General features: G+C 35.0%; 2 protein-coding genes across 3 annotated transcripts; one reads left to right on the plus strand and one right to left on the minus strand.

The window, feature by feature from the left end:
* The first annotated feature begins 686 nt into the window (after window positions 1-686).
* Window positions 687-4,398, plus strand: LOC106143097 (calcium load-activated calcium channel). The gene is made up of 5 exons (XM_013345077.2): window positions 687-982; window positions 1,425-1,502; window positions 1,985-2,159; window positions 2,583-2,723; window positions 4,013-4,398. Exons 1-5 carry the CDS (start codon window positions 922-924, stop codon window positions 4,107-4,109), a joined length of 552 nt encoding a protein of 183 aa, XP_013200531.1. The 5' UTR covers window positions 687-921; the 3' UTR covers window positions 4,110-4,398.
* An 833-nt stretch (window positions 4,399-5,231) lies between these two features.
* On the minus strand, window positions 5,232-15,044 carry LOC106143096 (FAD-dependent oxidoreductase domain-containing protein 1). 2 transcript variants are annotated; one of them, XM_060949032.1, is made up of 7 exons: window positions 14,586-15,044; window positions 14,004-14,307; window positions 9,854-10,123; window positions 7,154-7,490; window positions 6,361-6,595; window positions 6,139-6,253; window positions 5,232-5,773 (listed from the first exon to the last, which is right to left on the minus strand). In XM_060949032.1, exons 1-7 carry the CDS (start codon window positions 14,859-14,861, stop codon window positions 5,634-5,636), a joined length of 1,677 nt encoding a protein of 558 aa, XP_060805015.1. In that variant the 5' UTR covers window positions 14,862-15,044; the 3' UTR covers window positions 5,232-5,633. The 2 variants fall into 2 exon arrangements, with proteins under 2 accessions (XP_060805015.1, XP_013200530.1); XM_013345076.2 differs by lacking the exon at window positions 9,854-10,123 and having other exon boundaries at window positions 14,586-15,039.
* Between the last annotated feature and the right edge of the window lie 798 nt (window positions 15,045-15,842).

The following is a 15,842-nucleotide window of genomic DNA, read 5'->3' on the forward strand; positions in this document are numbered from 1 at the left end:
AATTAAAAGGCGCTCAATCGGTACTAAAAGCGCCAAATTACCAATACTAATGTCATACATATAAGCATATTGATAGCCTTTAACTAAATAACACAAACCAAAAATAAGCCCCGTTCGTCAAGCTTTCTAACTATGAATATTGACAAGGTCTTAAAACAATATAAATTAGTTAATACTTAATATGATAGAATAGACGACATTAAATACATAAAGTGAAAACACATAAAAGCTTAGTACCGCTTCAAAAGCGTCAGTGTGAAGAAGCTGTAGTCAACTTCACAATAATCCAAACTTACAATTAGAAATACAAATCTGGATGTGAGAATATATTATTATAATGTATTGATTAAATTGAAATTGATGGTTTAAAATTATAAATAGAATGTCAAATTTAAAAAAAATTTAAGTTCTTCAACACAAATTAAAGTTTTAAAACAATCAAGTTTGAAAAATGAAGTTTCAGCAACGAATAATGAATTACATATCAACCGAATGTTAGTAAAATACAGTTCATCGAATAACTACATCTAGTGAATGTTTGATTAAATGAATCATCTAAACTGTTTTAAAAGCACAGAAAGAATGCACAGATGGCGTTAATGTAATATTATGGAGCTATGATAGTATTCTATGGCAGTTGGCGTTCCGGGCTCCAAGCCCGAAGACCAAACGTAATGTCGGAGTGCATTTATTGAATGATTATAAAAAAATCGATTATTAATAAAAAAATCACGTATTAAAATCGATTTCCATAATCGATTATTTTTTCACATTCCTACTCGAATTTGGGTTAATGTTCTGCAGGCTTATGCTTCACATCTGTCTGTGTCTGTGATAGATATTAATTACTGTGGTTTTGTGTTTCGACTGTTTAAGTTTAAGTTTAGATATATTTGAAAGTATTTGAGTGAAAACATAAGAATGTGGAGTGACTCATTACTAATTGTTTTCATTTCAATATGTACAGCATTTCTTGGCGAAGGTAATTTTCATTGCAACTAGCTAAATCGTAGCTTGTTAGATTTACATAGGTACATAATATAGTCACGTCTTTTCCCCTCACGGGGAAGACAGAGCCAACATTCTTCGAAAGACTGAAAGGCCGCATACAGCTACACAGCTCAATGGAAAAGTTTTTCTTCAGTTCAAGACCAGCATGAAAGCTAGATTTAATTCAATGACGTCTACATACAAATAATCACGTAAGGTTACCTTATAGAAGTTAATTAGCCTATCCTTTAGTTTCTTTTTACGACATCCATGCCAAAAGTGTAGAAAACCACAACTCAACTGACTTGACCTCTCTAGGGTGGGTTGCTAATAGCAAATAGATTATTTTATCCCAGCTGTAAATCTTATTTAAGTTCATTTTCTTTCTGCATATCTTCTTACTAATGGATTTAGTTCGGACTGCTTATTTTCAGGTTTAACTTGGATTTTAGTCTACAGAACAGAAAAATACCAGAAATTAAAAGTAGAAGTTGAACGCCAGAGTATAAAGTGTAAGTATGACTCACCTATGCAGCTTTTACTAATAATTAATAGCCTTTTCTGTTTTTCTATGGCCAGTGCTGCTGTCATTTGAAATAAATCATTTTGTCTAAAACAAAGATGAAAATTATAAATGTTTGATATTAAATTATGAGATATATTACAAGCAATTTGATGGGCTAGTACAACTAGGTTTATTATATAGTTATCTAAGTTGATAAGCAATCATTGTAAAAGTGGTGGAAGGAACCTGCAAATTCAAGTAACTGTAAAAAGTCTATTTTCCACAAGGAGATACTACTGAAGCGGGTTCATGTAAAAACCTAAATAACCCAATCCTGAATTGTGGTCCTTCTCTTCTTCAGAGGAGAGGATACAGTTAAGACTAACTTCAAAAAGAAGACATCATAGGTACTTTGTTTCTTGTTCCTATATAAACTCAAATTTCTGTTAAACACTCAAATTTAAAGCAACCATAATGATATTGTTGCAGTAGAAAAACGGAAAGAAGCACATGGAGACTCCCTGGATAAACATCATAAGAAAAAGATTGAAAGAGAGGAAGAAAGGCTGAAAAATAACAATAGAGATTTATCATTAGTAAAAATGAAATCTATGTTTGCTATTGGATTCGCATTTACTGCACTTCTTAGTATGTTTAATAGCATGTAAGTAAATTAATTTGTTGTACTTATATATTTAAGGCTCCAAATAAGCACTTTCGCTAATTGTTACATTCGGTCCACCTGGATCCACCTGGTTTGGGGGTCACCTTAAGTAATTAGCGTGATAGTTGATAGGTTAGCTGGCCATGCCACCATTCAGTAGTGGGATTCAATTACTTTATAAGAATACATACTCAGATTTTAAATGAATAAATCCAGAGAAAATCAGAAATGATTATCATTGAATTTTCATGCGACGCTAAAAGTAAAAAACAGCAAATAGTCTAAATCACGCAACAGGGATTGGAGCAGATATACAACTTTCGACATAACATTGTCGGAGCCGCTACAAACTCAACCATTTTTTCTTTTATTTTCACGATCGCCTAAATCACCTCATAAATCAACCTATATTTATCTTTACAGTTTTGACGGACGAGTTGTGGCTAAACTCCCTTTCTATCCAATATCTTGGATTCAAGGATTAAGCCACCGAAACTTACCCAGGGATGATTATACAGATTGTTCATTCATTTTTTTGTACATTTTATGTACCATGAGTATAAGGTAATAATTTACATGCACACATAAATCACGACTCAATCCCGAAGGGGAAGGCACTTGCCACGATCAAGTATGCTTCGGTTTGTTCCCATTCAGTCACACCCCGATCTGTAACACTGTTACTCAATGGGAAAAGGATTCACGTTGCAACTATCGTATTCCCAATGAGTAACACTGTTACACAGTGGCACTTTGTATTCCCGATCAGTAACACTTGCGAAGGTTAAATAAAACAAGCGGAAAGATTCAAAATTTATTTATATTATATATATATATGTGTAACAGAATAAGAGTGTAATATAATAGGAAAAAATATGCAGATAGAATATAAATAGACAATAAAACAAACTATTCATATGTTTTGTTCGTCAGTTGTTCTTAAATAAATATTTCAATAATTATTTAGTTTGCTTTAGGTAAACCAGATTTGTTCATTGCTTCAAAGCAAAGTCTCTCAAATAAACAACATTATAAGAATAATAATTTAAAATCTTCTTTCACGGTATCATACATACATACATAAAATCACGCCTCTTTCCCGGAGGGGTAGGCAGAGACTACCTCTTTCCACTTGCCACGATCTCTGCATACTTCTTCACGGTATCATAATCAGTCATATCATCTCCTATTTGAATGTACTAAAATTAAACCTATATTTAAAACACCTGTATTTAAAACACCTATATTTAATTAAACCTAATATACCTGGAATACAAAGTGCCATTGTGTAACAGTGTTACTCAGTGGGAAAACGATAGTTGCAATGTCTACCACTGCTACACAACGGGAATTTTTTCCCATTGAGTAACAGTGTTACAGATCGGGGTGTGACTGAATGGGAACAAACCCATACTTCCACATTCATAACTCTCTTCATGCAAGCTCGTCGGTTTCGAGTTCTCTTGACCTGACCTTTTACTGGAAAATCTCCGATTTGCTCAAAGTATGGTTATGCTACTTATGACGAAATAAAGTTTCTTGTTATACAAATGAACTGTTCATATGTATAACAAGAAACTTTATTTCGTCATAAGCAGTCGACTGTCTGCCTGGTGGTGGGCATCCTAGCTCACAGTCACATACTTAATTCTAAAAGCTACATATTGGTTTTTTGATAATTGAGCCGCGTAAAAGCTAGTTCATAATGAACTAGCTTTTTCGCAAGGCTTGGTTTATTCTATATCTGTGCCAAATTTAGTGAAAGTTTATTCGTTACAAACATACAAAAATATAAATACCTTTACTAATAGTTTGGATGTACACAAGTGTGCTTTACAAATTTTAATTTTCAGACAAAATATCCAAAAGCTTCTTGGATTTGCACCATCAAGAGCAGCATCAAAACAAGGCGGAGCTCTCTTTGCAGCACCTCCACCACAATTCAAATAATTTATTAGAGTCATTATCAGAGTAAGACGACAAGCCAACCTTCAAAAGCTGAATGATGAGACTAAAAGAAGTGTCGCCCTCCTTATTCTTGATGTTGTCAAGGCATATGTGCCTTATCATTTCTCTCTTTCTACCATTTCGAATAGAGGGCCGTGTCAAGTTTGGTTAATAGATCCCTTCATTATTTTTATGTATCCTATGCCTTACTGCGAAAAGCAATATTTAAATGAGAAATCGGATTGCTTTCATTAATATCCAATTATTTATTAAAATGTTCTGTTACAAAGTTTTTCCGTTTTTTAGTACCACCCTTATTTTGCATTACTGTTATGCTTTTGGGGCCAGGACGTCCTCAATTTTGAATGCTGCATTAGCTCACTCGAATAAGACCACAGCTTAACAGACGTCGTATTTGGGATAAACGACAGAAGTTACTGGTAAATCGCGTTTCATATAGAAATAGTATATCATGAACCCGCCTATCTTTATAAAAACCAACAAAATACTGGACTAGTTTAAAAGAAAAAACAAAGCAGCAGCAGTGTGCAGCCTCAGAATGTTTGGGACATCGTGCGCTCGCTACACGATCCAGCGAGACGTCATTTCATTTGAATTCGCCGGCGTGGTTTCCTTCGCCTGCTTCTCGTTTTTGTTGGATAATAATAATAAGGTATTAACCTCCTATTTGTTTGTTTGTAATATCTTTATTGCACAGAAATTTACACAGTTACAAGAAATAGTACATAGAAAAGAAATAAATCACTTGCAATGGCGGATTTATTCCACTATTTTTTCTTATTATTTGGAACGAGAATTAGATACTAAATGCAGGGGGTACTTCATTAAGCGATGCTATTTACTAGTCACCCTTTGTATTGTCTGTGTGATGAAATGTCCAGATTCTACATTCATGTTATTTCTGAGTTCAAATGTCTCAGATTATAGATATAGTCATAATCAATACATATAATGAGACGGTGAAAATCGAGTTTCTGTTTTCCATAACCAATAAAATACACACGGTATGTAATTTACAGAACATAGCGCCTTTTGTCCAAATTAACATTTTTTGTGCCTTTTGGCCAGATTATAGGTAAGTGCTTAGGGAAATGAAACAAGTCATATGTATGTAACATTTATTAAAAAACAACAAATTGCTAAACACTGTATTAATTAAAACAATAGATTCTCAATATTTTTGGAAACCAGAAGAACAACATTGTAACATTTATTCCGTTGAAGTTATCAAAGATGGTACGCACTGTATATAAGTTGAAATGATCAATATGTAGTAGGTATTTTTGTAGTTAGTATACTTCTTGTTCAAACAGTTCACCACTCACACACACATGCGTGTCTTTATGCATACGTTGACGTTTGTTTTTTTATTTAATTTCAGAGGCTAAATGTATTGTCCGATTTATTATATCTACTTTTGTACAACGTATGTTGATAATTACGATTTGTTCTATGTAATATTATTTATTCCGGTATTATAACGTTTTGTATATAAAGTTCTACTTCTTAGTAGACGTCAAACTCTATTAGTGGTTCGTTTATAAAAATCCTGTCGAAACTAAACCGCGTCAAATCTATTGTTGTGTAGTGGCTGTCAATTATTAATTCTGTTATTGCTCTTCCTATGCCTGGAGCATGTTGACATCCTTAAAGCAAAAAAATAATTAAAGCTAGTTCACTTACATGTATCCCTTTTTTTTCAAATAATTTTAATTTCTTTTATAGTAACCTAAAATTAAAATTGTATTAAAAAAAAGAAGAAAAATAATAAAAAAATATTGTATTATCTTTGTACATTTACTGCTTCCGATCTTTTCGGAGTGGCCCTCGTATAAGCACACTAAAACATTTTCTAAAGTAGATTACTCTTAATTGTCTGTTCCGGCATTCTGGTTTTATCAAGACGTTTTTACTTCCTCAGACTCGAAAATTATCTTGGTTATTGGTAATCATTTAAGCACGTAAAGTTCATTTCTGATATAAAGGAAGAACATAAATAAAAGTTCCTCACCATATTTCCCAAATCCAGCAGCAATGTATAAATTGTTGTGATAAGGATGGGGTCCTATAATACCTGTTTCGTCATATGTATTGTAATCTTGCATTTCGGTTGTTAACTTTTTTAGCTGAAAATAAAAAAGAGTCACATAAGAGTAAGGTAGTTCGACGATACACTTAATGAGAAAAATCAAATGAAAATCTTTGGAGAATGCCGGTTGGATTATCAACTTACCTTTTTCCCTATTGTCAAAGGGAATCTGTTATTCACAGAAGGTTCTATGATTTTTTTTAAAAACTCCTCTTCTGACATATTTTTAGATTCTTCACTAGTAAATGGTACATGCCCGCAGAGTAAGTTGTTTGTCAAACCATCTTTTCGTAGCCACACTCCACTTGTATCCATTATTAATGGGGTGTTTAAATGCGTCATTCTATCTTCATCACATATTGCATAAATTCCATAACCTCTACAAAAAGGTAATAAATACTGGGGTTATTTTTATTAACAGTGCCTGAGTGCCCGAGCTGTGCTCGGTGGCCGTCAGCAAAATCATAAAAAGTAGTAAAAACAACAAAAAAAATCTTTAATTTAAGAGGTAAATATAGGGATATCACTCAAATACTGCCGTACAGAAGGCAATTGGAGAAACCACTGTACTATGATCCCTAAAATGGGGTTGATACAATACTTATGGAGGCATTATCATAAAAATTTGTACAAACAAAAAATTGGTGGAAGATACAAAAAGTATAAAAAGTACAAATTTATGCACTATTTCAAATTTCAGTGAAATTTTAGGACCGTTAATCAAAAACGCTAGTACAAAAATTGCTTGTACAATAGTATAGGAATAAAAAAAATTACTGGATTTAGATGTAACGTCGAACCCTAGCTATAACTATACTTAAAGAGTAAGACATATTTTTGAACTATGACTCGTGGCAGCAGTATGCTGGTGTCTTATTTTAAATAAAAAAGTATCTACTGCATGCATGCATGAGAGAAAAATGTATAAAAATTGTACCTCTTTTCTATTGGTAGTGGTAATGACAAAAGTCCGTCACTGTTGCCAATTTTAGCAAGTTTTGCTATTTCCCCGGATTTGTTACCAGCAGCTAGGATACAAGCGGCAAATTTAATGGAATGCTCTTCATTGTCTGGCGTTTTATACAAAACCTTACAGATTCGTTCAAATGAGCCTGGTTCAACTCCCTCCATCAAAACATCACGTTGTTTTTCAATTTCAAAACCAGTCACTTCAGCATTTATATAAATAGCTCCGAGATCTTGTGACTTCCTTATGAGTCCGCTTAGAAATGCCCAGGAGTTAAATACACCTTCAGTTTCAAGACACATACTACCTGGAACATTTAGATTGACAATACTACTAGGTGTATATCTTGTTTACAGAAAGAATTTAACCCCACATGAAGTTCTCTGTAAGACCCAATGGTTGACTGGTAGATAATGCTTCTAGCATTAAGTCCGCCAATTGTGCTATACATTTGTATCTTGTGCAATGAAGTTTAAATAAATAAATAAAATATAGCTCCATCGCCGAAATGGCAACAGATAAACATACATACCTACCTACATATATTATGATCACGTCTTTATCGCTTAAAGGGTAGACAGAGCCAACAAGCTCGAAGAATGACCATGTTCAGTTGTATTGTATGGCATAGTGATATTTAGAAGATTGTTGGTGTATTTAATATGTATAAGCTGTTTTAAAAAATCTATGCATATACATACATAATAAATCTGTAGAAGGGTAAATTCCGTACATAGAGAATATTTAAAAATAAATAGCTGGGAGTATTACTAGATCTCTGCTATATTTAAATTTGTGTCTAAAATCTACTAATTGGATTAAGACTTGATTGACTTGATACTATTATACGACTACGACGACTTTAGCATCCTGAGCCCACAACACCGGATACTCTTAATCCCGGAAAAAGTACCATTCTAACAGGATTATTCAATGTACGCGTAAATGTCATTGTGTATATGAAGTCATGGAAAAAAAGCTTTAAAACGCGCACCTAGAGTCATTAGTAGTACTGAGATTTGGGCATAGGGTACCTGCTTTTCATCTCGGAGAAAACAGCGTTCCCGTAGGATATATAAGTACGCTATAAAGAGAAAGACTCCATTTACTCACTACTACTTTTGTGCTGCTATTAGCGTCACGGGAGCATTGCGCAGGGGCAATTTTCCTTGTTACTGCCGGCAATCCGGAAGGTACACCATGTCGCAGGTATTCTACGCAAGAGTACTATGAATTGTGATTGAGAGTATTTCTCGCCTTCGTGTTTAAGGAAATACAAATCCACGGATTCCTTACTACCCGACAATTTTGCAAGTGAAGCACTGAAGTTACTTGATTATAGCCAGTTTACAGTATCGGTGCTGCGGACATGGGCACCACGACATCACCACCACCACCTACCAATGGTCGTCAAAGAATAAGATGAAATTTTCGAGTAATTGGAACGAAGTACCCCTGTGCTAATTTATTTATTACTGTTTAAACCTCATCGCACCAAATTATTTTTTGACGACCATAACGCTTGCAGGTTTAGTTATTTCCGATAACAACTACTGTATTTTCACGGTATTAAGCTTTAAAAGTATGAAGGGAAGCAATTTATTTATTTAGGTACTTTCTTACATCTACCATTACAGACTTAATCCAATGTGATAGTGTATAATCAATTATAATATATTATCCTTAATGCTGCCCTTGTGAATTCACTCAAACTGCAATTGAACATATCTATCTCATTCGATATGAGATTGAGTGTGCGTATTGCACGCGTCAGTGGAGCCTCCCGCGAGAGATTAGTCCGTGCGTGTGGAACCACCAACAGTGCTGGCCGGCGCCGGCGCCACACATACCTACTTATCTGGCACTGCAACCCGATTGTTGCAAGTAGATTAAAGTGAGTATGTAGTTGTCCCTCTAAGTACTCTCACCACGTACAATACAAGCGTCATACTACTTCTAACTCTCAATTCGTTGTATCCCACCATACCTAATATAAATAAGGTTGGATACATTAACGGATAGAATGGAAGTAATTAGTTATCCTACGAGTGCAGCGATTAACGAACTTCGCAGTCTGATCGTATTTTGTACCTATCTGTCTAGTCTACGCGTAGGTGATTACTCGACGCTCGGCGTCTCTCCGATTGGGAATTTTCTGGGTATTTTAAGAAGCGTTTATTTTTGATTTTTACTATGAAGCGAGATAATTATCAGAAAACATGTAATTTTTAATTTACCCTTTAGAGTACTTTTCTCGAATAAAGCTAATGGTAGACATTTTTAATTTTGCTTTATTAAATAATATGTATATTATTTACAGTTAAAATCCGGTTGACTGGTTGATAATGCTACTCGTATTAAGTCCGCCAATTGTGCTATACATTTGTAATTAGTGCAATGAAGTTTAAATAAATAAATAAAATAATGTAATTAATTTTTTTCTCAAAATTCAAACGGGTCATTATGTGTACTGATAATATGAATACGCGTGGGCAAAATTTATCCAAGACAAGCCTCAAGCCTTAAGGAGTACTGAGAAGAAGATAAGTATCTCATATCTTTGATCCAGGAAAATATTGTTTAGTTAGGATTAGCGTCCACCAAAAATGTTCGTGAGCGAAGTTACGAGCAACAAGCTTTGCGTGATATTTTAAGAAGACTTGCTTTTACCCGCAGAAAGACAAGCTTTTCTGGCTTGAAGAATCAGACAATGTGCGGGGCTGTAGACGCACATCCTCACTAAAGTACCGATTTTACTGTCACTGTCAATTTCACTTGTACTGTGCTTGGACCCGTGGAGACGTGGGGAATCGCAGAAAGCGGTTGTTGCGACGCTGCGGAGCTCGGGGCTGTCAAGGAACAGGATCAAGTTGTGCCAATATAACAACGAAGATTGACTATCATTGTAGCAAGCCCAGGCGTGATTCAGGCGGGCGAGTACTGAAAGTTAGGTGAATGACAGCTGTAAAATAGTGATGAAAAAGGGGATGCTTAGATGGTTTGGTCATGGGGAGAGAATGAATGAAAACAGGTTGACTAAGCAAATATACAAAGGGAGTGTATGGGAGTTGTGGCTGCTGGAGTTGAAAAGCCTAGACAAACATACCTTGAACAAATCATAGACGTTCTAGCAAAAGGTCAAGTCAAGAGTACCTGAAATCGACATCGAATGTAGATGAAGCAAAAGAAGTATGTATGGATCGTGGCAAGTAGAAAGATGTGGACTCTGCCTACTGCACCGGGAAAGAGGCATGATTTGTGTTGTCTTTATCTTTTAAATAATTTTAGTAGGTACCATCTAATGAACGAAAATGTGTGTCCCTTAACACCTAAGTCGTCCCTTAGTGGCGGACAGTAAAAATATTGGTATTTCTTGTAAGAAATTACGTATTTAATTCTAATTATTTGATTTTGTTTTAGAGTATAGAAGAAAGAAGATAGTTAAAATGGAAGAGAAGAAAAAGAAAGGATTCTGGGATCCACAGAGCTTACAAACTGCTATTGATAAGGTTATGTCAAAAGAACTGTGCGTAAGACAAGCTGCAATGCAATATAATATTCCTAAAAGCACTATAGCTGGAGAGCTAGTGAACCCTCCGAGTAACGGTGTCAAATAAAGTTTATTTTTCTTCCTAAACTGTGCAGTTCTCGATGCACCTGGCAGGTACTTTTGCTTACTCTAATCGCCTGGCAATTTTTTTTTTTATAATTATCAATAAATAAAATAGATGATATTAAATTTTGTAGCTTACAGCAGGAAGTTTTTTTTCCTATGTATTTTACATTTTAAGAAATAAAAGTGTTGATGACGTGCAGGGCAGATGCCTGCCAGGTCATGATTTTTGGCCTTGGTGTGCTATGAATCATCACTTTACATATTTCTAGCGTTACAGGAACACCGTTACTCGGAGGGTTCACTAGCTCTTAGGCTACTATACATGATTAAATAAAGGCCCTAAATCGAGAAGAAGTAACAATGAAACCAAAATTAGGTAGGTTCACTAACACCTTCTCAGCAGACTATGAAGAAGTCTTGGTGGACCACATTAAAGATTTATCGAATAGATGCATGCCGCTAATGAAAAAGAAGTTTCTAAAATTAGCATACGTCTAAGCTGAAGTCATGAAGATTCCTCATCGATTAAATAAAGAAAAAGGCAGTGCTGGTAAATAAAAAATAAAAGTCGTAATAAAAAATTACCACTTCATGAAAAGGCATTCTGACATTTCCTTGAGAACACCGGAATCGACAAGCATGATGCGCGCCGTAGGATTTAACAAAACACAAGTGGATATATTCTACGACAACCTTGAAAAGCTGATAAAACAGTACAACATTCACACCCTCATGAATTTATAACTGTGATGAAACTGGTGTCAGTTGCGTGCACAAATATTCGTCCGGTACTAGGTGCCACTTTTTAAAATTATGTTTTTTGTTACCAAAGTTTGTTTGATAGTATTAATTATTCTTTAGCAGAGGTTGCATTTTTGTTAATTTAATTTGATTTCTAACTTTGTTATCTAATATAAGTCATAATTTTATAAACATACATACAAACATACATAAAATCACGCCTCTTTCCCGGAGGGGTAGGCAGAGACTACCTCTTTCCACTTGCCACGATCCCTGCATACTTCCTTTGCTTCATCCACATTCATAACTCTCTTCATGCAAGGTCGGCGGTTTCGGGTACTTTTGACCTGACCCTTTACCAGGACGTCCTTAATTTGATCAAGATATGTTCGTCTAGGTCTTCCCACCCCGACCTTTCCCTCCACACTCTCCATGTATATCTGCTTAGTCAACCTGTTTTCATTCATCCTCTCCACATGACCGAACCATCTCAACATACCCTTTTCTATTCCTGTAACTACATCTTCTTTCACATCACAACATTCCCTTATCACGCTGTTCCTTATCCGGTCACTCAATTTCACACCCAACATACTCCTTAACGCTCTCATTTTCACTGCATTTATTCTGCTTTCGTGCTTCTTTTGCCATACCCAACTTTCACTCCCATACATTAATGTCGGGACCAACACGCCCCTGTGCACAGCCAGTCGAGCCTTTTTAGATAGTTTCTGACTGCTCATAAAGGCATGCAAAGCTCCATTCACCATGTTCCCCGCGTTCACTCTCCTTTCAATATCACTATCACACTTGCCATCTGATGTAAACTTTGATCCTAGATATACAAACTCTTTCACTTGCTCAACTTTTTCTCCTCCAATCAAAATATTACATGCTGTCATTTCTTTCTCCATTTTAAAAACCAGTGTTTTAGTTTTACTTACGTTCACTTTCATTTCTTTCTCTTTTAAAGCTTCATGCATACAGTTTACCATCTCCTGTAACTCCTCCGCTGATGACGCCAGTATAACCTGATCGTCGGCATAGAGCAGACATTTGACGAGTAACTCATTCATCCTTAATCCACTTTCAGACTCTTTCAAATCTGTCAAACAACTATCCATAAATAGGTTGAACAGCCACGGTGACGCAACACATCCTTGCCTAACGCCTTTCTCAATCTTAAACCACTCAGTGTGCGCTCCGTTTATCCTGACACAAGCACTCGAATCCTCATATAAGGATTTCAGTGCTCGTATTAAGAGACTGCTCACCCCATGTATAGAAAGTGCTGACCACAATTCATTCCTCTCAACTCTGTCATAGGCCTTTTCCAAATCCACGAATGTGCAATAGACTGTTTTGGCTCTTGGCCAAAAACTTTTCGGCTATGCACCGCAAAGAAAAGACCTGATCAGTACATCCCATTCCCTTTCGAAATCCCGCTTGAGCATCCCATATTTTGTCATCAGTTTCATTCCTGACTCTATGAATCAATACCTTAGCATACAATTTGCCGACGACGCTAAGCAGGCTAATACCACGATAATTTTTGCAGTCCAGTTGTGACCCTTTTCCTTTGTAAAGTGGCACGATAACAGCCTTACACCAATCTTTTGGTACTCGGCCGCTTCTCCAACACAAATTGAAAAGGCAGTACAACTGTCTAGCTACGACGCCTTTTCCTGCTTTTAGCATCTCGACCGACACTCTATCATACCCAGCAGCCTTACCCGCTTTCATACTCTTAAGTGCTTCCACAATTTCAAACATTTCAATTTCGCCTTCCATCTCATTCTCTTTTATCTTTTATCTAGTTCTGCTATAGCAGAACTCTTTCTTATTTTCTTCCTTTTTTTCAAATAAACTCTCAAAATAGTCCTTCCATATCTTTAGCACACATTCTTCTCCTTTCACAACACTACCATCCTGGCATCTGATCCTAGTCAGCTCTCTGGTTATAGTTTTTCCTCAGGCTGACCTTACGGATTTCCAGAATACTTTCAGATTTGACTGAAAGTCTTCTGATACACTATTATCAAAATCCTCTTTATACTCTTCTTTCTTTCTAATCACAGCTTTCTTAACCAAATCTTTCATTTTTTTATATTCCTTACGTGCTTCATTCACATCTTCATCTATAACCTCTTGCATTCTTAAGTTAGCTTTTGCTGCTAACAAATCCAGCCATGCTTTCTTCTTTAATCGCACAAGTTCTTGCACATCATAATTTTATAAACATTCCTTAAATATTTTATGTTTTATTTTTAAATAACCTTAGGTGTCCGCCACTAGGGGACTTCCCCCTAATTCACACTAATGGTCAATCCGCAACCAAATAAAACTTCAAGATAGGTTCAGTTATCTACTGAATGTGTGAAAAGACAACAAACAAATAAACTTACATTTGCATTTAAAATATAAGTTTGGATTACTATTCTGCTAAATAATATCTTAACTTACCTAATTTGATATCACTGGTATTAATCCAAGGAAATCTCTCTTGAATCTCATTAGCAGATAATATTTCATTTTTCAAGCCCATTTCTCTTTGTTGAACAGCAGTTTGTTCTAATTTCTCAGTATACCTTTCACTGGCTAACATTAAAAATCCATAGGGTGTGTACTGCACATCAACATCTTCACCTAGATTTTCTCGTGCCTTTCTCAGAAATTCAGCACCATATGAAGCAAGTTCAATATTTTCTGGCAGTGAACAGTTTCTTATTAGAGTTCCATGTGATATATTATTACGTACTTCTCTATACTAAAAAATATTAAAACAGGTATTATCTTTATCCCTAAAATGGTAGACTGATTCAACAGTGTCATAATGACTGATGGACCATGTTTAGCTGTATGACTTGAGGATGGAATTGAGATTTCTAATAGTGACAGGTTACAAGCCCGCCTAAAAGACGATACCCGAGTTTATTCGCCTATCCTTTAGTCGCTTCTTACGTCATCCATGGAGAAGAGATGTAGTGGTCCTATTCTAATGAGCCGGGAACTATACAGCACCTAATTATGCCTATTGATACTTACAGTCAAATCCTTTTCTAAAACGATTACAGATAAACCTTCACCAGCCCTAGTTTTTAACGCGTGAGCAACAGCTGAGCCTATGTAGCCTCCACCAATGATAACTATGTCGGCATGAGTAGGGTAAACTGATGCTGTTTTATTCATTCCGAAAAATTCTGCAATCCCGTTAGTAACAACTCTCACAGTTCTGCTTAACGGATTCACATCGTTAGAGTAGTTTCGGAATAAACCCGCCGCTGGTACACGAACTCCACGAATTATTTTCGTTATATTCATTATAGACTAACAGAATAATGCTAAGGTTCATGGATTCAAGACATTAAAATTGATATAATTGTTGTAGGAATAAACCCCGAAATTTACGACTGAAAATTAAATTACCACATGATATTAATAGTATCATGAAATGAACACAAACTAAATAGAGATTACTTTACTCTTTGAGAGATACTAAATAAAATTAAATGAATTAGGAATGTGAAAAATCGATTAAGAATCGATTTTTTTAAAGTAAAAATCGTTTTTATAAGTGATTTTTTTAAAATTAATAATTGATAAAAAATCGATTTTTATAATCATGCAATAAATGCACTCCGACATTACGTTTTTGTCTTCTGGCTTGGAGCCCGGAATGCAAACTGCCAAAGAATACTATCATAGCTTCATAGAATAGAATAGATTTATTTTCAAAATTGGATACAAGATATCACTTATTGACGTCACATCACTTGAATCTAATTATAACTACTACCGCTTCCAAAGCGCATGTTTAGAAGAAGCGGTGGAACAAACTACACTGCAGCATTTTCATCTGACGTCAATATACAAATATATATCTCTTAAATCTAAATCATGGACGAATGCACATTGCCTACATTAAAAAACATGAATGAATGTAGAACTAGTTATTTAATACGAATATTTCGTTTTACGATTTTAGATGATTCATTTAATCAAACATTCTCTATGTATATATTCATTTAATCAAACATTCTCTACGATATGTTATTCATTATTCGTTGCTGAAACTTAATTTTTCAAACTTGATTGTTAAAAACTGTAATTTGTGTTGATTATATAAGAACTTACTGTTTCTGTTGTTTATTTTTAATGAATAAATCTATTGATATAATTTATATAGCGTTTATTTTGACATTAATTGAAAAATTAGGAAAAAATCTATCAATATAATAAAATCGATTATATTCTTAAGAAAAATTGATTATTTATTAATCGATTTTTCATACTTAAAAAATA

Source organism: Amyelois transitella, chromosome 2, assembly GCF_032362555.1.
Source record: "Amyelois transitella isolate CPQ chromosome 2, ilAmyTran1.1, whole genome shotgun sequence".
NCBI lineage: Eukaryota > Metazoa > Arthropoda > Insecta > Lepidoptera > Pyralidae > Amyelois > Amyelois transitella.